The 24,384-nt window shown below is 43.7% G+C and overlaps 1 protein-coding gene across 1 annotated transcript in view; it reads right to left on the minus strand.

Annotated features, from left to right (window-relative positions):
* The window catches only part of FAT3 (FAT atypical cadherin 3), a 688,930-nt gene that overhangs the window by 109,042 nt on the left and 555,504 nt on the right, over positions 1 to 24,384 (minus strand). The window contains exons 8-10 of the mRNA XM_044943370.2: positions 19,595 to 19,870; positions 15,675 to 15,885; positions 5,838 to 9,911 (exon numbers count right to left, since the gene is read on the minus strand). Of these exons, the coding sequence (XP_044799305.2) occupies positions 5,838 to 9,911; positions 15,675 to 15,885; positions 19,595 to 19,870 (4,561 nt within the window). The remainder of the gene's footprint in view (positions 1 to 5,837; positions 9,912 to 15,674; positions 15,886 to 19,594; positions 19,871 to 24,384) is intronic.

Consider the following 24,384-nt stretch of genomic DNA (forward strand, 5'->3'; position numbering starts at 1 on the left):
TCAGATGATACAATTGTCTCTCCACTCCGTCTCAAGAGAGGATGTAATACACTATAGCTCTTGTTACCCAGACAATTTCATTAGCCGTTGATTATGCAATCAAGGAAAGGCAGTCAGCTCTATTAAGGGATGTGTTAATGAAGGCGTTATCATACCGAGGCTCTTCTTCTAAGGACTGAAATCTAGGGGAGAAAAGTTTGTGTGATAGAGGAAGACCCATTTGGAGTAAAGAGCCCCAATGAGGGGTTATTGAAGGAGGCGCTCAAAGATAAGCACTGCAATTAGATCAAATTTATCAGAGGGAAGCTGGTGAAAATGGAAGAAAAGGAGAAGAGTTGGAGCGGAACCACTTTTGATGAGGCTGAAACAATGAAAGTGGTCCCAGCAATATTCCTTTCCCGCATCACTGACCTACATGGAGACAAAAGCAGCTTGGAAGAAGGAAGAAGAAAACCATCTTGACCTTCCAAACGTGAAGAAGGAGATAACGTCACTTCAAGCGTGGAGGAAGACTGGACGAGACAACTGGCCTGAAGCCCAGACTCCAGGTAGATCCTCACCGTTTCTTTGGTTTGGGGGCATTCAACACGTATTTGTCACCTGCTTTGGACCATGCGCTGTGCCACGCACTGGGGTTACAGCAGTGAACAAAAGCGACAAAAATCCCTGCTTTTGTGGTGGAGTTCACTTTCCGGTGGGAAAGATTGACAATAAACAAATAAATAAGGAAAGCCTACTGCCTGTTGGCTGCTGCTGCATTGAAAAAGTGCAGCCATCTCACCTTCTTACAATGAATCTTTAAAAGAGTGCGAGCTAAGAGTTAGTTGTGCCTGCCTCTTTGTGACCCCATGGACTATAGCCCACCAGGCTCCTCTGTTCACGGGATTCCCCAGGCAAGAATACTAGACTGGGTTGCCATGTCCTCCTCCAGGGGATCTTCCTGACCCAAGAATCGAACCCTCGCCTCTATGTGTCTCCTGCGCTGGCAGGTGGGTTCTTCATCACTAGCACCACCTGGGAAGCCCCAGCCTGGATGCAACTGTAACCAAGCAGGGTCCCACGAGGCCTTTCCAGAATAGACCCCACCCATGTCCTGTCCTCTGCCTGCTTTTTTTAAATTGATTTTTTTATTGAAGGATAATTTGCTTTACAAAATTTTGTTGTTTTCTGTCAATCTCAACATGAATCAGCCATAGATATACATATATCCCCTCCCTTTTGAACCTCCCTCCCATCTCCCGCCCCACTCCACCTCTCTAGGTTGATACAGAGCCTCTCTTTGAGCTTCCTCCTTAGCCATATAGCAAATTCCCATTAGCTATCTATTTTACATATGGTAATGTAAGTTTCCATGTTACTCTTTCCATACATCTCACCCTCTCCTCTGGAGAAGGCAATGGCACCCCACTCCAGTACTCTTGCCTGGAAAATCCCATGGATGGAGGAGCCTGGAAGGCTGCAGTCCATGGGATGGCTGAGGGTCGGACACGACTGAGCGACTTCACTTTCACCTTTCACTTTCATGCATTGGAGAAGGAAATGGCAACCCACTCCAGTGTTCTTGCCTGGAGAATCCCAGGGACGGGGGAACCTGGTAGGCTGCCCTCTATGGGGTCGCACAGAGTTCGACACGACTGAAGCGACTTAGCAGCAGCAGCAGCACCCTCTCCTCATGTCCATAAGTCTATTCTCTATGTCTGTTTCTCCATTTCTCTCCTTTAAATCTGCCTGCCTTTTCTCTGTAGGAGTACTTTAGTCAAAGAATAAATTTAATCTGAGAAGTGAGAAAATGCAGAAAGGAAAACAAGCAAGAAAAAATGATAATGCATTAGCCATTAAACAAAGTAAAGGACCTTTAGTTCCTCCTTGGAGACTATAGATAACATCCTTTGAGTTGTTTTGCAGATATTTGCACCTCCCAGGTCGAAGAAGTTAACTATGCTACCCACAAGCACATAGACCCCAAACCAGTTGGAACCAGAAGGTTGATGATGCTGACTCGTCATCACCATCTCAACCAACTGGAAGAATGTCCACAAGCTGATCATGCCCTGCTCCTTAAACACTATAAGGCTCTTCACTGCCCACTTCCCAGGATGGAACACACAGTCTTGGGGGCATTAGCCCACTGTGGCCCCCTTTGCCTGGCAAAGCAATAAAGCTATTTCTTTCCACGTTACCCCAAACTGTTTTTGAGATTTAATATGGCACTGGTGCACAGTTCAGTTCAGTCCAGTCGCTCAATCATATCCGACTCTTTGCGACCCCATGAACCACAGCACGCCAGGCCTCCCTGTCCATCACCACTCCCTGGAGTCCACCCAAACCCATGGCCATTGAGTTGGTGATGCCACCCAACCATCTCATCCTCTGTCGTCCCCTTCTCCTCCTGCCCTTAATCCTTCCCAGCATCAGGGTCTATTCAAATGAGTCAGCTCTCAGCATCAGGTGGCCAAAGTATTGGAGTTTCAGCTTCAGCATCAGTTCTTCCAGTGAATATTCAGGACTGATGTCCTTTAGGATGGACTGGTTGGATCTCCTTGAAGTCCAAGGGACTCTCAAGAGTCTTCTCCAACACCACAGTTCAAAAGCATCAATTCTTCAGTGCTCAGCTTTCTTTATAGTCCAACTCTCACATCCATACATGACCACTGGAAAAACCATAGCCTTGACTGGATGGACCTTTGTTGACAAAGTAATGTCTCTGCTTTTCAATATGCTGTCTAGGTTGGTCATAACTTTCCTTCCAAGGAGTAAACGTCTTTTAATTTCATGGCTGCAATCACCATCTGCAGTGATTTTGGAGTCCAGAAAAATAAAGTCAGCCACTGTTTCCACTGTTTTCCCATCTATTTGCCATGAAGTGATGAGACCGGATGCCATGATCTTAGTTTTCTTAATGTTGAGCTTTAAGCCAACTTTTTTACCTCCCCTGTAACACTGGTGCACAGAAGCTGGATTTTGGCAATTTAACCATGGGCTAAATGAACCATAGTGGGCAGACAATGCAGAGAAGCTGCGAGCTGCACATTTCTCCAGGGCAGTGATTCTCAACTGAGAGTGGCTAGTCCCATATCCCCAGGACATTTGTCAATGCCAAGAGACATTTCTGAATGTCCCATTAAGGGTGATGCCAATGGCCGGGCTACTGGAATCTACTGGGCAGGAGCCAGTGGTGCTGGTAACCACCCCACACTGCCACCTGCAGCAAGGAACGGCCGCCCACAGTAGAGACTTATCTGACCCTCAAGGCCAATCTGCTGAGGTTGAGAAAAATGCTCTGGTGAGGCACGGGTTCTCCCTGGGATATCACTTTCCTCCACCACTGACTAGGATTCAATTAGGCTTCAGTTGAATATGATTTCAGCATGCACAAATGTAACCTCTCTATTAAACGCTTTCAGTGTAGGCCCACACTGCTCTTTTGTGAAATGAAATGATTAATGGTCCTTTGTTCATCTGTGGCAGCACAGCCAAGTTGTGTTACATCAAGAGCAAAAGTTAAATCTAATTAAAATCAGTTGGTGGTTGGCACGGCTAATAGTAACAGTAGCTTGAAGCTATTCTGTTCTCATTACTTTGGTAAAGTCGATGGGATGGTCCCTTAAACCATCCACTGAGAATTCAGAGACAACGTGTAAATAATTAAAGCTGAGTATTTAACTGTTCTTCCAAATAGAAAAGTATCCCTCCAAATGCCTACAAAGCTTTTTGTCTGAAACTGAATGCAAATAAATCCAAGTGATCCTGTACTCACCTTTCTTTTCTCACCACGATCGCTCATGTCTTTATTGCAGAAATATACATTTTAATGAAAAAAAACCACACACACAATGGAAGGTATCAGAAAAAGCATAAATGCATTAAGACTTTTAAACAGAAAACAGCCTCAAGAAAGCAGTTGCATAAAGAAGAGGAGTGTGCAGGGAGATGTGAGGGTCCTGAGCACAGGCACGGATGCTCTCCTGTGGGTCTTATTCTGCAGTGATTAATTAACTTTCTCACTAAAGTACTTAAGAAGATTTTGCGTCATAAGGGCATTCTAATTAATTCATTTTTCACTTTGAATAATGTTGTTTTTCTAAAGGGAAGCCACCTGACTACAAGTATGGATGGATTCTGTGAAATTTTTTGGCACTTGGCTTATGTTCTGCCTTTGAATGGCACAACATCAAAATATTAGCTTTAGAACCCCCAAACAGGAAGACAGCTCCCACAACACCAACCTCTCCTCTTAGAAGTTGAAGGCCATCACCCCTGGAAATGACCCCTGATCAGTGATACCCCATTTTCACTCTGACACAAGATGCTCAGAGCAATGGTGACATGTGTGTGTGTGTGCATTCTGTGTGACCTCACTTGTCTATCTTGGCTTTCCTATAGAACTGCTATTCACTATTTGGAAAGACAAAAAAGGGATCCAAAAAATTTGCCATGTCAGGACACATACCCTTTGACTTGGAGTTATAATTTAAGATTTTTCAGCCAAAAAAAACCAAAAACCGAAAAACAAAAAACGCCCTCTGATTTGTATGTGTGCGCGCGTGTGTGTGTGTGCATGCATCTGAGTTTTTATTACCAGGAAAAACTTGTAAATAAAGCTATTTATTTTCTTCCCATTACAAAAAGTAGGAAAAAGGAATATACTTAAAAATAAAGTCCTCTATCAAAGCACAAATGCATTAAGACTGTTAAACAGAAAACAACATTAAGAAAACAGCTCCATAAAGAAAAAGAAGAGTAGTGTGGAAGGGAAGTGTTGTGTGTTTTTCCATTAAAATGTATATTTCTGCAATAGACGTGAGTGATAATGGTAAGGAAAGAAAGGTGAGTAAAGCATCACTTTGATTTATTTATATTCATTTCAGACAAAAAGCTTCTTAGGCATTCTGTTATTTTTATTTCTTCAACTGGGATATTTGGCTGGACTCTTTTTAAATTTTATTTCTTTATTTTGGCTACTCTGTGTGGCATGTGGGATCTTAGTTCCCTGACTGGGGCCTGAACTTGTGTCCCTTAAACTGGAAGCAAGGAGTCTTAGCCACTGGACCACCAGCAAAGTTGGACTTTTTTTCAAATGATAAAAATTGACTATCAACCTGGGTCATCTGTCACAAGCAAACTGCTGCTGCTACTGCTGCTAAGTCGCTTCAGTCGTGTCTGACTCTGTGCGACCCCATAGACGGCAGCCCACCAGGCTCCACTGCCCCTGGGATTCTCCAGGCAAGAACACTGGAGTGGGTTGCCATTTCCTTCTCCAATGCATAAGAGTGAAAAGTGAAACTGAAGTCACTCAGTCGTGTCTGACTCTTTGTGACCCCATGGACTGCAGCCTACCAGGCTCCTCCGTCCATGGGATTTTCCAGGCAAGAGTACTGGAATGGGTTGCCATTGCCTTCTCTGGTCACAAGCAAACTAATGAACTGCAAAATCTGGCTGAGTTAGTAACAACTAAAGAACTGAGTTGTCTCAGCCCCAGAGAGGTAAGATAACTCCTCAAACCCTCATCTCATGTCTTTCTCCCCTACTCTTACCCCTCTGCTGTGCATGTGTGTGTGCTAAGTCGCTTCAGTCATGTCTGACTCTGTGGGACCCCATGGACTGTAGCCCGCCAGACTCTGTCCATGGGATTCTCCAGGAAATAACACTGGAGTGGGTTGCCACACCCTCCTCCAGTGGATCTTCCTGACCCTGGGGTCGAATCTGTGTCTTCTGTGGCTCCTGCACTGCAGGTGGATTCTCTACCACTGAGCCACTGGGGAAGCCCGCCCCCTGTCACCTTCCATCTTTCTTTAGGAAGCAAAGCATAGAGTGAACACCGAGGGTGGCAGCCTTACCTGTAATATGGTAGCTCACTTGGCGATTGATGTCAGATGTGTCTCTGTCCCACGTGCTGAGGACGGCTACCACCTCGCCTGGAGGGTCGCTCTCCTTCACATTCCCTCGGTACACCTCGTGGGCAAAGACTGGAGCATTATCATTTATATCTGTCACCCTGACAGACACCAGTGCCGTGGAAGAAAGAGAGAAGGCTTCCCCGAGGTCCGAGGCCACCACGGAGAAGGTGAACATGGGGTCTGTCTCATGATCCAGGTCCTTCAGGGTACTGATCCAGCCTGTGTTGCTGTCAATGCTGAACGCTTCCATCACCTTCTCGGGCTGGGAATCCGAGTGGAGGGAGTAGGTGACCTGCCCGTTGGCTCCCCAGTCCACATCCATGGCTCTCACCTGTGTTAGTTTGGTGCCCACGGGCATCCCTTCCATGATGATTGTCTCGTAGTTTGAAGTTTCAAAGACCGGCTTGTTGTCATTCAGATCCAGTACCTTGACGTCTACATCCACCGTGAACACAACGTCTACTTTGTCCAGGGGTATAGTGGCTGCCACTTTGAAGTGAAAAGCGGGGCTGACCTCATGGTCAAGACGCTTGTCCAGCTTGATCGTGCCTGTTTCCTGTTCTATGATGAAGACATTGCCTTTGTTATTTTCCAGCCGCTCCCCATTAACTGTGCTGAATGTGACCTTCTGAGTGGGCAAAATCCTCAGGGTATCCACCGTGCTCCCAATGGCTGTATCTTCTGACACGGTGAAGGAATACTGAGACTGGGTAAAGGAGGGCATGGACGTTTCAGGGGGTAAGACGTGGATGTAGACAGGAATGAGGGAGTGCTTCACTGGGATGCCCCCGTCCACTGCTTTGACAAAGAAGGACAGCACTGTGTTCTTCAGCTGGTTAAAGTGGCCCTTGGTGACCATCCAGCCATTGTCAGGGTCGATTTCCAGGAGGTCAGCCACTGAGACCGAGGCCTCACTATAGAGGGAGTAAGTAATCCTTGCATTTGCTCCATCATCTGGGTCCATGGCTTGGACCTGCGTGACCAGGTGGCCCCGCCCAACATCTGCCCTGACGCTGGCTCTGTATTCCACTGTCAAGAACTGGGGGGCGTTGTCATTTTCATCCACTACAATCACCCTCACCGTACAGAAAGTTGTTCTTCCTCCGCCATCGAGGGCCCTCAAAAAAATACTGATGTCTCCTTCCAGAGGGTTTTCCCTATCGAGCCTTTCTGTTGTGGTGACCTGTCCATTGCCATCTATGAGGAATCTATCCTTAGCAAAGTCATTGATGATGGCATAGCTGATCTGCCCATACATCCCCGGATCCCCATCCGTGGCTCGAATGTGGATTACCTTTGTCCCAGCGGCTGCGTTCTCTCTCACCTCAGCTACATAGGTGCTCTGTGAAAAGGCAGGACTGTACAGGTTGGCTCCAAGGACCCTGATATGCACTTGGGCGGTGCTCGTGAACAACCCATCAGAGACCGACACGTTGAGACTGTACAGAGGCTCCATCCGCTGCTTGCGGTGGTTGGACAGTGTAATGATGCCACTCTTGCTGTCCATCAGAAAGCTCGTCCGGTCATTCCCAGATAAAATGCTGTATTCCAACCGGTCAAAGTCAGAGCTGTCTGCATCGGAGGCTTGCACACAGGTTACAAAATGGCCCCGGGGGGCTAATTCACTCACATATGACTCATAAATGAGCTGATTAAAGACCGGAGGGTTGTCATTTACGTCTGAGATGTAGATATGAACCAGGACCTCGCTGCTCAGTGATGGGAAGCCATCATCTGTGGCTCTGACTTTCAAAGTGCAGCGTTGCACTGACTCGTGGTCCAGCATCCGCGCGGTCAGGATCAAGCCACTCGCGCTGTCTATGTGAAAATAATCCGTACTGTTGTAAGTATCCTGGACAATCTGATAATGGACCATTTTGTTGTTTCCTGAGTCTGCATCAGTAGACACAACTTGTAAAACAGGTGTCCCGATGAGGGACGCTTCTGATAATGTTGTATTGTATGTGGGTTGACCGAAAATAGGAGGGTTGTCATTCACATCGTTAACAAGCAGGTCAATGGTAACTTCAGCCCTGGCCCCAGTAAGCGCATCACTGGCTCTTACTGTCAGCTTGTAAACTGATGTCATTTCATAATCCAAAGGGCTAATGACTTTCAGGACCCCAGTGTCAAAGTCAATGTTAAATTGTTTATACAGATCCCCATCAATAATGATATATATGATGCCTTGCCCTTCTGGACTGGTGGCGTTGATGCTTAGAATGGGGGTATCCATGGCAATATCTTCATTGACAGATGCTGTATAAAAGGGCTTATCAAACACAGGCATTGCTTTGTTGACAATAGTGATGGGAAGTTCCACGGATGTGGACAAAGAGGGTTTTCCACCATCTCTGGCTAGGATGGTGACTCCATACTCAATGTTGGACAAGTCTGAGTTGAATGCTTCTTTTAAAATAACATTTCCTGAATTAGGGTTAATTTCGAAGTGGCCATAGTCATCCTGTAGGACGTAGGTCACTTCTCCATTTGCACCTTTGTCTTTGTCAATGGCCGTCACTCGGTAAATCAGAGTGCCAGGCTCAGCATCAACCTGTACGGCAGCGTAGTAAGGGAGACCCACAAAGACTGGAGAGTTGTCGTTTATGTCTTCGATGCTAACCCTGACCACCACCCTTGCCACCCGTAGATGGTCAAGCTCTCGGCTGGCTTCCACCACCAGCTCATATAACTCCTGCTCCTCACGGTCAAAGGGGACTCCGGTGGTCTGAATGACCCCTGAGGTAGATTTTATCTTGAACTTGTTTCCTGGGTTTAAGATGCTATATTTTAAGGGCTCATTAAGGCGATTTCCAACTGCATTGACAATAGCAACTTTGGTTATGTTAGTGTTGTTCTCTGAGATGGAGGTGGAGTAAAAGTTTTGAGTAAAGTGGAGGCCACTGTCCATGGCTTCTTTAACCAAGATGGTAACCATCGATGTACTATAGAACTTTCCATCAGACACCTTCACTATCAGCATGTAGTGATCTTTGGAGAGGTTGTTGTTTTTCACAGTGAGCACTCCACTATTTGAGTCAATTAAAAAATGATCCAAGCTGCCTTCCATTAGGCTGTACGTCAGTTCAGGGGGTACCTCGGAGTCAGGATCCGTGGCACTAACTTTCAGAACCTCCACTCCGACATAGGTCGGTAGAAGTAAGACAGTCTCAAACACAGCCTGAGTGAACACAGGTGGGTTGTCATTCACGTCCGTCACCTCTATGTTGACTTCAACGGGACTCTCCGCGGTCAGCTGAGGGCTACCACTGTCTCTCACATGCACATGAAAATGGAAATGGGCGATGGCCTCATGGTCCAGGCTGGCGATTGTTCTGATCGCCCCTGTGCTGGAGTCCACCGTGAAGAACTTCTTGGCTGTGGACTCCACAATCTGATACACAAGCAGAGCATTCCGGTTGCTGTCGGCATCAGTGGCTCGAATCACCAGGGGGCTGTTATCCAAGCTCCTGACAATGCTATTGATGGGGGCCGCCTCGCTGAGGCTGCCCAAATACTGAGAAAAGAGAAAAACTGGCGCATTGTCGTTTTCATCAACAATCTGAATGTTGACTGTGACATTGGAAGCCATTCCTGCCATGTTGGTGGCCTGGACAATGAGCTGATAAGAGGAAGTCCGCTCGTAATCCAGCGCCTTCCGAGTGGTGATGACTCCAGAATAGGGGTTTATGGTGAAGATCCCATCAACATTTCCATCTTTCACTTCATAAATGAGAGTGGATTGACTGATGGCAGAGATTAGAATGACAGATGTTCCAACATCAACATTTTCATTCACTTCTGCTTGGTAGTCTTTGTGAGTGAACCTGGGGTTAGAATTATCAGACATAGTGACAGAAATGCGCACGATGGCGGTGGCAGACATTGGTGGGGAACCCTGGTCCGTGACTTTGACCGACAGGACAAACTGACCCGTTGTCGTCATGTCTGGCTCTTTGGAAACTGTGATGATGCCCAGGACCGGTTCAATCTTAAATGTGTTCCCAGTATTCCCTGCAATAGAGAAATCAACAAGAAAATGAGTTCAAGTGGGTCACTTTCTGAAGATTAACTCTTCATCTTGAGGCTACTTTACACAGCATGGCAAATAGAAGCAATTATTTGTTTTTGCTCCCCCTTATCCTGAAATAAAATGAGAGACTTCCCTAAAAGGATATTCAAAAGACTTTGAAATGAATTTTCCAGTACATTGTGAATTTCAGATTAGTATCTTCTTAATCCAGGTTAACAAGAAAAACAGCCCACCACTTATGTAGTTTCAAACTGGGAAATAAGAGTTTGTAGGAAAGACTTTTCTAGTACGAATGTTTGCTGCTGCTGCTGCTGCTAAGCCGCTTCAGTCGTCTCCAACTCTGTGTGACCCCATAGACGGAAGCCCACCAGGCTCTCCCGTCCCTGGGATTCTCCAGGCAAGAACACCGGAGTGGGTTGCCATTTCCTTCTCCAATGCATGAAAGTGAAAAGTGAAAGCGAAGTCGCTCAGTCGTGTCCGACTCTTCGCGACCCCATGGACTGCAGCCCACCAGGCTCCTCCGTCCATGGGATTTTCCAGGCAAGAGTATTGGAATGGGGTGCCATTGCCTTCTCCGAGTAAGAATTCTTAGGACTTTCTTATTCCCAGATTGGCCTGGCACATGCCAGTCACACTGGTAAAAAGGCATTTATCCTGAAATCAGTGCCACAATTCCATGTTCTATGCTGTAAGAAAGAAGGTGGTAGGAATCGTGTCAGAACAGTATCACATAATCATTTAGTTTAAGATTATACCAAAGGTAAGTTTTGCTGCATGGAATTGGTATTATTTCATATCCTCAGGATCAACTTCATTCCCAACACTCCTTGGGTGAGGGGGAGGGGGTTTGCTGCTCAGGCATGGAGAATTCTTCTCAAGTCATCATTTGCTTTGTAAGCTGTGAGAATTTTTTTCTGAATTCCCTACACTCCAACACACACACACACATGCACACATGGATGTAACAGTGGACATAAAAAATGACAAGGCACTTGTTTCAATCGGTAGCCATTCTATTTGCTAAACTTTTGAGAGGTTTCTGGTGAAGTACAGAACTGTTCATCAGAAGCGGCACTGATACCAAGAACTTGAGGCATAAACCTCAGGAGACTGAGAGTCTGCAGCCCGCTGTGCACCCTGACCCCTGACGCTGCAGAAGCTGAGAGGCCTGCCTCTGACACAGGCCAGGGGTGACATCCGGGACTGTGGAGGGTGAAGAAAGGGGAGGAGAGAGTGCAGAACACAAAATGCAAAGAGCGCCAAGAACGCGGCTCACAGGTCATGAACAGTGGGGAGTAGCATCCTTCACCAAATGGCTTTTTACTTCTCTTGGGGCTTTCCCCTACTTCTCAAACAACACACATACTTCTGGGTCCCCAACTCTTTTACATCACAAGTTAAAAATCTAGGTTATTCAAATATACCTGAGTTTTTCTTACTTTTTGAAGTTCTATAGCATGGCAACATACAGAGAGTTTAAATGTCATTATCATGACAATAGGCTCCAGGATTGAGAAGGCAGGTAAGTACAGTGCTTATTGAAATATGGAGCTTCCCTGGTGGCTCAGTGGTAAGGAATCTGCCAGCCAATGTAGGAGACATGGGTTCGATCCCTGACTCAGGAAGATCCCCTGGAGTAGGAAATGGCAACCCACTCCAGTGTTCCTGCCTGGGAAATCCCATGGACAGAGGAACCTGGTGGGCTACAATCTATGGGGTCACAAGAGTCAAAATATACAATAAATACAGCTATTTACACACTCCTTACTACGTACTTGTTAATTAAACTTTTCCAAGTCTGAAAACAAAAATGTCATGTTCCTGTGAAGTCTATTTGTATGTTTGTTTATTTCTCGACAGGGAGCAAATCTAGCAGAGGTAAAGAATTTGATTCTGACCCCAAATGTGGACATGCCACCTGAACATGACCATTTCAGGATGACAACAAGAAGGCCAATGAGCTCAGGAACAAGCTTGCAAATTTTCAATGAATGGTACTGTGGAATTGAGTGTGCTCCAATATTTGATTCACAGACCCTCACAAGAAGGCAGGAATCATTTTACTTCAGCATCTCAGGGGAGGGAAATAGAGAGATACATGACATGCAGGCCTGAATGCTACATCCTCATTACAGGGCCCCATGTGGAGTTTTCATGTGAGACTTTTCTTCCTTTATGTGAGACCTTTCTTCTTCCAGGCTCAGGACATAACAGCAAGATACACATGGCAGGGATGAAAGAGGCCCAGCCTTTGACCCTGAGTAGCTCTGTTCCCGTCTGCGGTCCTGTGGCTGTTGATCTCCTTGGTACCCCACCCCAGGATGCTGTCCAGCAGCTGCTTTGTCTCTCTCTCTCTTCAGCGCACTGTCCTGCTTACTTAGAATCCACTTCCTGCTTACTCTCTTCTGCTCTACTTCAACCTTTGGAAGCTAATCTCTGCTTGTTTTCTTGGAATCTATGCCAACGCAGGAGATGTGGGTTCTATCCCTGGATTGGGGAGATCCCCTAGACAAGGAAATGGTAACCCACACCATTATTTCTCCTAAGAAAGCCCACGGCCAGAGGAACCTGGTGGGTGACATCATGGGGTTTCAAAGAGTCAGACACGATTTAGTGACTCAGCAGTAACAACGGCATGGCTTCTTATAGACTTTCGGCAACTGGGCAAAACCTGTGCTGACATTACCTACCATTATGAATCTGGTATACAGCACAGTGCCTGGCACAAAAGAGGAGCTCAGTAAATATTTGTTGAATGACCAAGAGAGGTAGACTCAAAAAAGATTAACTTTCCGTCTGTATCCATCTTGGGGTCTAATACGCTCCCTCCCGTCGTAACTTAGCTCTTTCCTAGTCCTGGTCTCTCCTGTACTGCCTTCTCTCCAAGCCACTCGTGAACCACTGCCGGCACCAAACGTCAACCCTGAACTAAATACAAGACCTGAAGCTCTGCACCTGATTCTACCTCAGTCCTTTGGGTAAAAACACAAAGCTTCAGGGACTTCCTTGGAGATCCTGTGGCTGGGACTCTGAGCTCCCAAGGCAGGGGCCCAGGTTTGATCCCTGGCTGGGGAACTAGATCCCACATGCCACAATGGAAGATCCCTCAGGATACAACCGAGACTTGGTGCAGCCAAATTAATTAAAAAAAAAAAAAGCTTCAGTAGTTACTTCAGGCCAGTCAGGGGACAGGAAATGTATTGCTGTTGTTTACTCACTGAGTCATGTCCGACTCTTTGTGACCCCATGGACTGTAGCCCACCAGGCTCCTCTGTCCATGGCATCTTCCAGGCAAGAATACTGAGTGGGCTGCCATTTCCTTCTCCAGGGGATCTTCCTGACCAAGGCATGGAACCCGAGTCTGTGTGTCTCTTGCATTGGTAGGCAGATTCTTTATCATTGAGCCGCCAGGGAAGCCTTAAATGCGAACCACCAATAAAGAGAGTGAAACCTTCCTTATTGAGCTTTGTGAGAGCACTTAAATGAGTTGAGTTGGGCATGACTTAGCGACTAAACAACAACACTTTGCACCAAACTCTTGTTATTTGCTTCAAACTCCTGAACTAGCTGGGATCTGCCTGTCTTTTACCATGATCTGCAAAGAAACTTGGCTTAACCAGAACCGGTCCAGGTCAAGCATAGGTCGGTCTGTCCTGTAATTCTCATTACCTTTTTATACATCTAATCAAAGTTTATTCTTTGAGATATGTAGCATGCCTTGGGTTTTCTGGAAATTCAAGTTTTCTGTATAAAAGAAATTTTAAGGGAAAAAAAATTTTTTTCTGCCTAGCTTTAATTGAAGAAATGACTGAATTATTTCTCTATGATTAGCACTCGGCTACAGTCTTTGGAAGCTGAAAGATAAACAACACAGAACTTTCAGCTGGATGGTAAATTACCCTTAAATTACTCTTTGAGAACCCCCACATTGGTTTTGAAATTGTCTGGTTTTCTGAGAGGAGAAGTAGTATCCCTAATGACAAATATAAAACGCAAGTAGACACACGGACAAATGCTTAGAAGATGTTAAGCAAAGTAGAACTAAAACCATACACCTAAATGATTACAATGACATAAAAGAAGGTATATGCATAAATGAATGAGGAGAAAAGAAAAAAACACATATGATTAGGGGAGAACTACAGAATGACTATAAAGAGTTATTGAATTGCCACATTTCCTGTGGCAGTACTTAAATATTTATTTTTTAAAGTTTCCCTATATTATTTGTGAAACTAAAGGAACAAGGACTGAATAACAAAATAATTAAAATGGCCTGTGATAAACAAGAAATGCAAAATAGCATTTAAAAAAAAGTACTGTCAGGCCTGGGCTTCCCAGGCGGCACTAGTGGTAAAGAACCTGCCTGCAACGCAGGAGACGTAGGAGACATGGGCTTGACCCCTGGGTCAGGAAGATCCCCTGGAGGAGGACACAGCTCCCCACCCCAGTGTTCTTGCTGGAGAATCCCATGGACAGAGGAGACTGGCGGGCTACAGTCCACAGGGGCACAGACTTGCACACGACTGAAGTGATTTAGCACACATCTACGCACACACACACTGTCAAACTTTAGGGTGAAAGGAAACTCTGAGGAAAATTGGAAAAAAAAATGGACAAATTCTCTTGGGGCACCTGGCTGTTATGAACCCATGTCTTTTTTTTTTTTTGGTATAGAGTTTACACAGACTCATGTAAAATGTCAGTGTCTAATACAGGAAATAGTTTTATATTGTCATTCAACAGAGGGGCTATTTTTAAAGAAGATTGTTAGCTTTTTTTCCTAAAAATTTTTAGTTCAAAGTTGTCATTCTAGCATTCATATTTTAACCACTCTCAAATCAACCACTCTCAAAAATGCTCCTTATTTAAATCAAGAGAAAGAAGCCTTTCCAGCGCTAGCATGAAAGGAGACAGCATTTGGCATTATGCACAGCAGACATAATGTTGCAGAACACTTCGGAAATATGTGGCCTGAATGTTCAAAAAAGACAGAACAGGGAAAGGGAAAATTGAGCAGAAAAAGGATCTGTGTAATTTTTAGGCTTATGGTCCTCTCCTTTCTTGGACATTCATCTCTTCTGTCATAAGTGTTTTCTAAGTGTCCATCTTCAGACCATCAGTAAACTATGGTCTTGCCTTCTAGATATTAAAATTGAATTTTTAAAATATTCTTAAGTTTTAACAACACAAGAGTCTGTATTTATTTATCTGTCAGGTTAAGCAGGCTGTTGAGTCCTTACCCACTACTATGCTACTCATATCACCTCCAATGAAGGGAGTTTGTGCTAACTAGGGTGTGAGGAGTGTAGGCATTTTTGAAGTCCACAGCCCACAGCCAACCTGCTGACAAGAAAACAATGATCTTTAAGATTCAATTCACAGAACTGTCTGGCAGCCCTCCTATGATGGGGGGCTTTGGTTATTTCAGTTTGAGGCCACGGGCTTGTTGACCCATCAGAAAAAGCCACAGAGTTATTATGCAGTCTTCTCTCTTCTCCATTCCAGAAAAATCTGAGATTGAACACAATAAAAGGAAACTCTTTCTTTGCTGTCAATGATGGAAAACATATTACTGAAATGCCAAGAACTTAATACACCATCACTGAACAAATAGGGCAGTTGCTTGCCCAAAAAATCCATTTGGAGACATGCCAGTGGTAACTATGAGAATTTTACATGGTGATAAATACTACTGAGGGTCCAGTGCCATGCATGATGCTGCTGTCTGCAACAGCTCTCACCTGCTTCTATGGTATACATGAGTTCTGCATTTTCCCCTTTGTCTTTGTCCAGAGCCGTCACCTGCAGTACAGCTGATCCCAGAGCAGCCGATTCAAACACAGACGCTTCATAGAGTGGGTTGGTAAAATAAGGGCTGTGATCGTTAGCATCTTCCACATTCACAATGACTCGGGCCAAGTTTCTTCGATAAGGAAACTCCTGATCTCTGACCTTGAGGCAAAATACAAGAAGCAATAGGACTAAAATCTTTAAGTTGCAAAGAATTCACAGGGCTGTGCCTACAGTGAAATCAAAATGAAATCATGCACGGCAAGTGCTTGACCGATTCCCAGGCTGAGTAGGTTCTCAGTAATTAACAGAGCTTCTAGCAAGTGGGGACATCGATTGTGAACACGGTGAGAGCTAGGGCCACAATGTATTGCTCAGCATTATACCTGGCCTCTGGCCTATGTCCGGTTCGTGCGTGTGGAACTGAAACCTGAATATCACAAACACAGCGCTTCCCTCTGGTCTCCGTCACCCAGCCCTCTGTAAGTTGCCTCAACAGTTGCTAATGGAATGGTGGATGGCCGCTCTTCTAAAGGGGCAACTGAAATGTGGAAGTAATGAATGCAATGGGCACTGTCGTTCATTCATTCATTCAACAAACATTTATTATCATCTATTATCTCTTAAGCCCCAGGATGGCCCCAGGTGTTTCAGCACTGATTAGATACAGTTCCCACCCTCAGTAGTTGACTAGGGAATGCAAACAAGTAAGTAGTCAGATACAAGGCAAAAAGATAAATGCCAAAATATGAGTAAGCAGTAAGAAAAATGTCGCCTAGCTTACAAAACCAAGTAGAAGTGGTAAAATGCTGGGGGACGTGGTGTGTGGCATAGATTTCAGGCAAGAGGAACCAACATAAATAAAGGTCCAGAGCTAAGAGAGAACCCTAACCACTGGGAAGATGAACCAAATCTTAATTTCTAAAATGTGACACCCCCACACTGTGAAATACCAAAGAACCTTGCCTGACTGCTTTAAAGGTCTCTCTGGTTTGCATATGGCAGGAGCTTAGTTCAGTTCAGTTCAGTTGCTCAGTCATGTTCGACTCTTTGCGATCCCATGTACTGCAGGAGGCCAGGCTTCCCTGTCCCTCACCAACTCCCAGAACTTAGTAAAACTCATGTCCATTGAGTCAGTGATGCCATCCAACCATCTCATCCTCTGTCATCCCCTTCTCCTCCCGACTTCAATCTTCCCCAGCATCAGGGTCTTTTCCAGCAAGTCAGTTCTTCACATTAGGTAGCCAAAGTATTGGGGTTTCAGCTTCAGCATCAGTCCTTCCAATGAATATTCAGGATTGATTTCCTTTAGGATGGACTGGTTGGATCTCCTTGCAGTTCAACGAACTCTCAAGTCTTCTCCAATACCACAGTTCAAAAACATCAATTCTTCAGTGTTCAGCTTTCTTTATAGTCCAACTCTCACATCCGTAAATGACTATTGGAAAAAATATAGCTTTGACTAGATGGACCTTTATTGGAAAAGTAATGTCTCTGCTTTTTAATATGCTGTCTAGGTTGGTCATAGCTTTTCCTCCAAGGAGCAAGTGTCTTTTAATTTCATGGCTGCAATCACCATCTGCAGTGATTTTGGAGCCCAAGAAAATAAAGTCTGTCATTGTTTCCATTGTTTCCCCATCTATTTGCCATGAAGTGATGGGACCAGATGCCATGATCTTACTTTTCTTAATGTTGAGTTTTAAGGCAGCTTTTTCACTCTCCTCTTTCACTTTCATCAAGAGGCTCTTTAGTTCTTCTTCACTTTCTGCCATAAGGGTGGTGTCATCTGCATATCTGAGGTTATTGATATTTTTCCTAGCAATCTTGAGTCCAGCTTATGCTTCATCCAGGCCAGCTTTTCGCATGATGTACTCTGCATATAAGTTAAATAAGCAGAGTGACAATATACAGCCTTGACGTACTCCTTTCCCAATTTTGAACCAGTCCTTTTTTCCATGTCCAGTTCTAACTGTTGGTTCCTGACCTGCATACAGATTTCTCAGGAGGCAGGTCAGGTGGTCTGGTATTCACATCTTTTTCAGAATTTTACACAGTTTGCTGTGATCCACACAGTCAAACCAGTCTACTTTGGTGTAGTCAATAAAGCAGAAGTAGATGTTTTTCTGGAACTCTCTTGCTTTTTTGATGGTCCAACAGATGTTGAGCTTGTGAGATGAGGGCACTTGTGTGGTAGTTTGAACATTCTTTGGCATTGCCTTTCTTTGGGATTGGAATGAAAACTGACCTTTTCCAGTCCTGTGGCAGAAGTTTGCAACTAATCAATTCTATAACACATGATTTTGCTATAATTGTACGCAGCATTAATCCAATGTGTGCTTTTTTCTCGTTCAGGTGTAGATCCCCTAACTTCAGAGAGATTTGAAGAAATTAGAAAATCTACCAAGAAAGGCCCTATCCCTTACCCTACCTTTAGATACAAGGGGAAGGAGTTTTCAAAAATAGTACCTGAAAGGAGCTGAGCAAAATGACTAAAAGGGCTTAGCTTGGAGAAAGGCAGTATAAAGGAGTTGTTTGCTCTAAACACTCAGTTACATAAATGATAAACGATACAGGGTGAGCACACTGAACTCTGAGTTATTTAAGGAAAGAATGAACAGACGGCTTGAAGAATGGTAAGAATGGTGTTAGTCACTGGGAGGGGACTTCTGTTCCTGAAGAGATATATGTAAATGCTAGCCAGTTAGCATGCTAAGTTCCCTGTCTATCGACCAGCCTGCCCCACCTAAGGACCAAGCTGGACTCTGTACTTTGGGATTATTGAAATCTAGGTCTTTTCCAATCAAATGTCCAAGGGTGCAAGGACTTTGTCTCTTTTATATCCTCAGTGCCTAGAACAGAATGTAATACACAGTGGGTGCTGGAGAAATATCTGTTCAATGAACGCATGAATGAGCAGCCAGAGGAATGCATCTGATGAACCCAAGTCCCTCCTCCGTTCCCTGTACTCTCAGCTGGCAACCACAGCCAACACCACGGCACTCAGCTTTCCTCTTGCCCAGAGAGGTTTCCAGACTTGGAAAGAAAGAGCAGCACTTACTGGAACATTACTTCAGCTGCTTGGGAATTGATAGCATCTTAGTGCATCTTGGAGTCAATCAGTACAGAAATTAAGTCTCTGCCCTCCTACCCAGTCTTAAGGAACTCAGGGGTCTCTGATAGGCAGTAGCTGTGAAATTGCCCAGGGGGCTCTTGGATAGTTAAAGGGACAGGTTTTAGGTCATAAACAAGGGTGTTTTCTTACTAATCTTTACTTCTTATTTATGCAAACTCGTCAAACTTTGCTTTATAATGAAAGCAACTTCTACACAATTTGGAGACCCTATGAACCCACATTTAGACTTATTTCTCCAGGCTTCTCAGGTGAGTTCTGAGATCTCTTTTGTGAGCCAGTATTTATCCCTAGGTCCAATGCCAGTGCAATAAGTGATAAATCAGTCCTCTAAATGCTTCTAAGGACTAAGGACAGTACAGGTCAAATAAAGGATTACCCTGTGATTATCTTCTCAGGGAACTTCTTTTAAAATTTCCACCAAATCTTCTGGACACGAACCAATACCACAGCCTCGGAGATTTATGGAAACACGGTCTGTTACTTCCCTCTCAAGTCAGGCTGTCATGAGACTTTACGGTACAATTTGTCTAAATTTCAGTTTGGCAAAAATAGGGAGTCAGTAGCTAACAACAGTAATTCCTCTCTGAAGTAAAAAGGCAAGAATGAAGGCAACCCTGCTGTGAAAAGATCAAATTTACTACTACTTACAAAATTCAAGGGCCCTGCCCACCTGGTGGCTAAGGTGTGTGCCTTAAGAAGGTGCTTCTGCTAGGAGAGCATTAAGCAGTCTGGTCCTACCATTATGTGCAGGATGTGCTTGTCTTGCGCCTCGTGGTCCAGCCTCTCGGCCGTGTAGAGGACGCCAGTGCTGGGGTCTATGCGGAACTTCCTCATGCTGATGGAGTCGATGCTGCTGTGGACAGTGTAACTCAGCTTGTGCTTCTCGTCTCTGTCTGTGGCTTCAATCTGCAGGATTTCTGTATCTGGAAGCACATCCTCAGAAATCGTCACATCGTAATTTGGCTGAGAGAATTCTGGGCCGTTATCATTATTATCCAGCACTTTGATAAATACCTATAGTTAAAAGAAGACAAGAGTGATGACCGATGTCAGTTTACTCACTGATAATAAGAGAGGCCCCTCCTTCTCTCTTCCCTCCATGTCCTTGGATACTAGCTTCAAACAGCTGTTTTAATAGGTAGGGAGATTCTTATGAAAGCGCACTGTAATTAGAGATTGACAATAAACCAGCAGTTCACAATAATAGGAATATAAACTGTGAGAATCAATATTCTCACTATTAATTGAACAGATGAGATGACCCCAGGAGGATGATAATTCCGGAAGATTATCTGAGGCGCAATGTAGGACATCCCAAGGTGACCTCAGTTTGTTAAGTTCCCATTATCGTACATTCTGGTTATGTGCTCTGACTGCTCTATAGTGGACTCAACGTGGAGGCAACGACAAGATAAGCAACAAGGAAGAAGCAAAGGAAAAAGAGGAGAGAGCAGAGGCGCTTCTCCTTAGGAAAGAGGTCTACCGAAGAGCACGGCGCTAATGCTAATGGTAGCTAGAGCACGGTCCCAAGTTGTTTCTTTTTAGAAAGCGTTTTGTTTCCAAACTTTTCAGGAGAATTTTATAAAAGTCATAGCTTGATGAACCCTTGAGTATTCATCACTCAGCTTTGGCAATGATCAGTTCATTTATGCCCATTCATTCCCATCTGCTCCCTTGTATTATTTTGAAGCACATCCTAGCCATCATGTAATTTCAGTGTACACCTCTAAAAGACAGGGAGTCAAAGTAAACACATACACTCACACACTCACAATACCACTACTGCATCTAAACAGAGAAAACAACAATTCCTTAATGTCTTTAAATATTCAGTTGGTGTTCATACTTCTGTAATTGTTTAATGGCAACCCACTCCAGTGCTCTTGCCTGGAAAATTCCATGGACAGAGGAGCCTGGTAGGTTACAGTCCATAGGGTTGCAAAGAGTCGGACACGACTGAGCAGTTTCACTTTCATTGATATGCTTGTGTACTTGTGCATATATATTTTCATAGTTTCTTTTAACCAAGATGTGCAAATAAGGCACACGCACTGCACCTGATTGATGTCTCCTGTCATCATCTCTTAATCTGTAGCTTCTCCCCACACTTGTCCCTTGCAGTTTTCATGTTGCTGTTGTTGGTAATCAAAAAGCTGAGCCATTTCCTCTTTTGTTCCCAGTCTGAATTTTTGCTTATTGTATCCCTATAGTTTCATTTCACATGTTCCTCTGTCCCCTGTATTTCTTATCTTGGCAGTTTTATGTAGAAGACTTAATAAAATTCCCATTCAGTTTCCTTCTTCCTTTTCCTTTTTTTTTTTTTTTTTTGGACAAAAGCCCCTCATGGGTGAAACTGTATTTCCATCTGGAGATACATAATATCTGGTTCTCTATCTTATTCTGTGTTATTGGCAACTGATGATCATGCTGCTAAGTCACTTCAGTCGTGTCTGACTCTGTGCGACCCCATAGACCGCAGCCCACCAGGCTACCCCGTCCCTGGGATTCTCCAGGCAAGAACACTGGAGTGGGTTGCCATTTCCTTCTCCAATGCATGAAAGTGAAAAGTGAAAGTGAAGTCGCTCAGTCGTGTCCGACCCTTAGCATGGACTGCAGCCTACCAGGCTCCTCCGTCCAAGGGATTTTCCAGGCAAGAGTACTGGAGTGGGGTGCCATTGCCTTCTCTGACTGATGATCATGATGCAATGTTAATTCATTAAAGTGCAAAACAGCACCATTTTAATTCTATGATTTCATCCTCAATTATTAGCTAGAATAGTTCTAAAAAGAAACTTCTCTTTAATTGTTTGGTTACTTTGAAGTGCACTTCATGTAAGGGCTTTCTCGGTGGCTCAGCAGTAAGGAATCTGCCTGCAATTCAGGAAATGCAGGTTTTATCTCTGGTTTGGGAAGATCCCCTGGATGGCACAGCAACCCACTCCAGCATTCTTGCTTGGAGAATTCCATGGACAGAGGAGCCTGGTGGGCTACAGTCCGTGGGACTGCACAGACTTAGGACATGATAGAAGTGACTTAGCATGCACACATGTATAAACACTTCATGTAGAAAAGGACTATATTTATTGATGTACACACGGTCCTTCCTTGACCTTTTCAAGTTGGCTCTTGTGATGTTCTGACACAACCCAGCAGTCTTTGATAGTTTTCTTGCTTTCCAGTAACTGCTACTGGTAATTTTTTCAGTCTTCTTATACATATCCCTGCTCCATTCTTGATTTATCTATAACTTCAAGAAGTGTTGGTTTCTTTTTAGTTAGAAGTGGCATTTAGAAACCATGATCTGGTGTTAGGAATGCTTATTGCTGTCAGTTTTGGTATTTTTTAGCAGAGTCAGCAAAGCATTTTTAATAATTATATCATGAGTTCATATTGATACTTCCAATTCAAAACTAAGCTGTTAACAACTCTGTCCATCAGTGGACTGGCACAGCCTGGGCCCATTCCCCCACCCCCGCCCTGAGCCATGTGGCCAACTACACTGGGATCCGACCTTGTCCACAGTGGGCCATCGGCCACTGCATGTGGCAGGGCCTGGCCACTAACAGGGATGACAGCCAGCCTGCCCGCCAGCACATCCACAGTAGTTGACTGTCGCAACAAAAGAGCCCGTGCAACTCACATAGGAGGCATCACTAGAACATACAGCCCTTGTAACAAGAGGCTAGTACGCTGCTGGGCTGCAAAGGCAACTTTGCACAATGTGACTTTTCCAAGATTGAGAAACATAACTGAACTACCTAATACATAAAACAAATATAGAAAATGAGGAGATGGAGAATATGCCCTAAATGAAAGAACAAGACCAAACCCCAGAAGAACTAAGCAAAGTGTAAAAGAGCAATCTTCCACCATTGAGTTTAAGACAATGATCATAAAGACGTTTAATGAGCTTGGGAAAATAAAATGGACAAGCCGAGTGAGAAGTTTAACAAAGATTTAGAAAATATAAAGAAGAACCAAACAGCTGAGGAATACAATAACTGAATAAAAAAATACTCCAGAAGGAATCAACAGTAGATTAGGTGATATGGAAGAAAGGATCAGGGAACTGGAAGATAGAGCAGTGGAAATTCCAAGCTGAACAGAAAAAACAAACCAAAAAAAAGAATTAAAAAAAAATAAGGATAATTTAACAGACCCCTGGAGCAACATAAAACACACTAATAAACACACTAAAGGTCCCAGAAAGAGAACAGAGAGAGGAAGGGGGAAGACAGTATATTTGAAGATATACTAGCTGAAATTTTTCCTAACCTTGGAAGGGAAACAGACATCCATGTACAGGAAGGACAGAGAGTCCACAGCAAGACATATTATAATTAAAATACCAAAATTAAATACAAAGAGGGAATCTTAAAAGCAGCAAGAGAAAAGCAACTAGTTATAAACAAGAAGACTCTAATAACACTATCAGCTGACTTTCTAGCAGAAAATGTACAGGCCAGAAGTAAATGGCATGATATATTCAAGTGTTGAAATGGAGAAAAAAATCTATCACCCAAAATAATCTATCCAGTAAGGTATCATTCAGAATTGAAGGAAAGTTTTAAAAGACAATCATAAGTCATAAGCTAAAGGAGTTATCACCACTAAGACAACTTTACAAGAAATGTTGAAAGGATTTCTCTAAGTGTAAAAGAAAAGGCCACAAATAGAAACTTTTAAAAAAGGCTATGACTGGAAAAACCTCACTGGAAAAGGCAAAATATAGGAAAGGTAGTGGATCAAAACACTTATAAAGCTCAGTAGGAAGGTGAAAAGACAAAAGTACTAAATCATCTTTATCTAGAATAAGTAGATAAGTAATACACAAAATAAAATGAAGTACAATGTGTTGTCAAAAATGTGGGAGCAAAGGAGTAAAAAATGTAAGTCTGTTAAAATGCATTCAAGCTTAAGAAGTAATGAACTTAAAATCAATACCCATACATAAAGTTGTTATATATAAATTTCATGGTAACCGCAAATCAAAAGCCTAAAATAAACACACACACACACAAAAAAATAATAAAGAGAAAAGAATCCAAATAAACACTAAAGACAGTCATCAAATCACAAGGGAAGATTGCAAGGGAAGAAAAGGAATAAAGGAGAACTACAAAAACAATGAGAAAACCATTAACAAAATGGCAATAAGTACATGTCTATCAATAATTAAATGAAAATAGACTAAACACTCCTACAAAAGACAGAGAGTGACTGAATGGATAAAATAAGACAAGACCTACATACCTGCTGCCTCCAAGAGATTATTTCATATCTAGAAATACATACCCACTGAAAGTGACAGAAGGGAAAAAGGTACACCATGCAAATGGAAATCAAAAGAAAGCTGGAGTAGCAGTACTTAGACAAAATAAACTTTAAAACAAAGACTGCAACAAGATACAAAGAAAGACATTACATAGTGTTAAGGGAATCAGTCCAACAAAAAGATAAGAAATGCAAATAGGTATTTATCCAACATGATGTTGCTATCATTTAGTCCCTAAATTGTGACTGACTCT

The sequence above is a fragment of the Bubalus bubalis genome, chromosome 5 (assembly GCF_019923935.1).
Source record: "Bubalus bubalis isolate 160015118507 breed Murrah chromosome 5, NDDB_SH_1, whole genome shotgun sequence".
Classification (NCBI taxonomy): domain Eukaryota; kingdom Metazoa; phylum Chordata; class Mammalia; order Artiodactyla; family Bovidae; genus Bubalus; species Bubalus bubalis.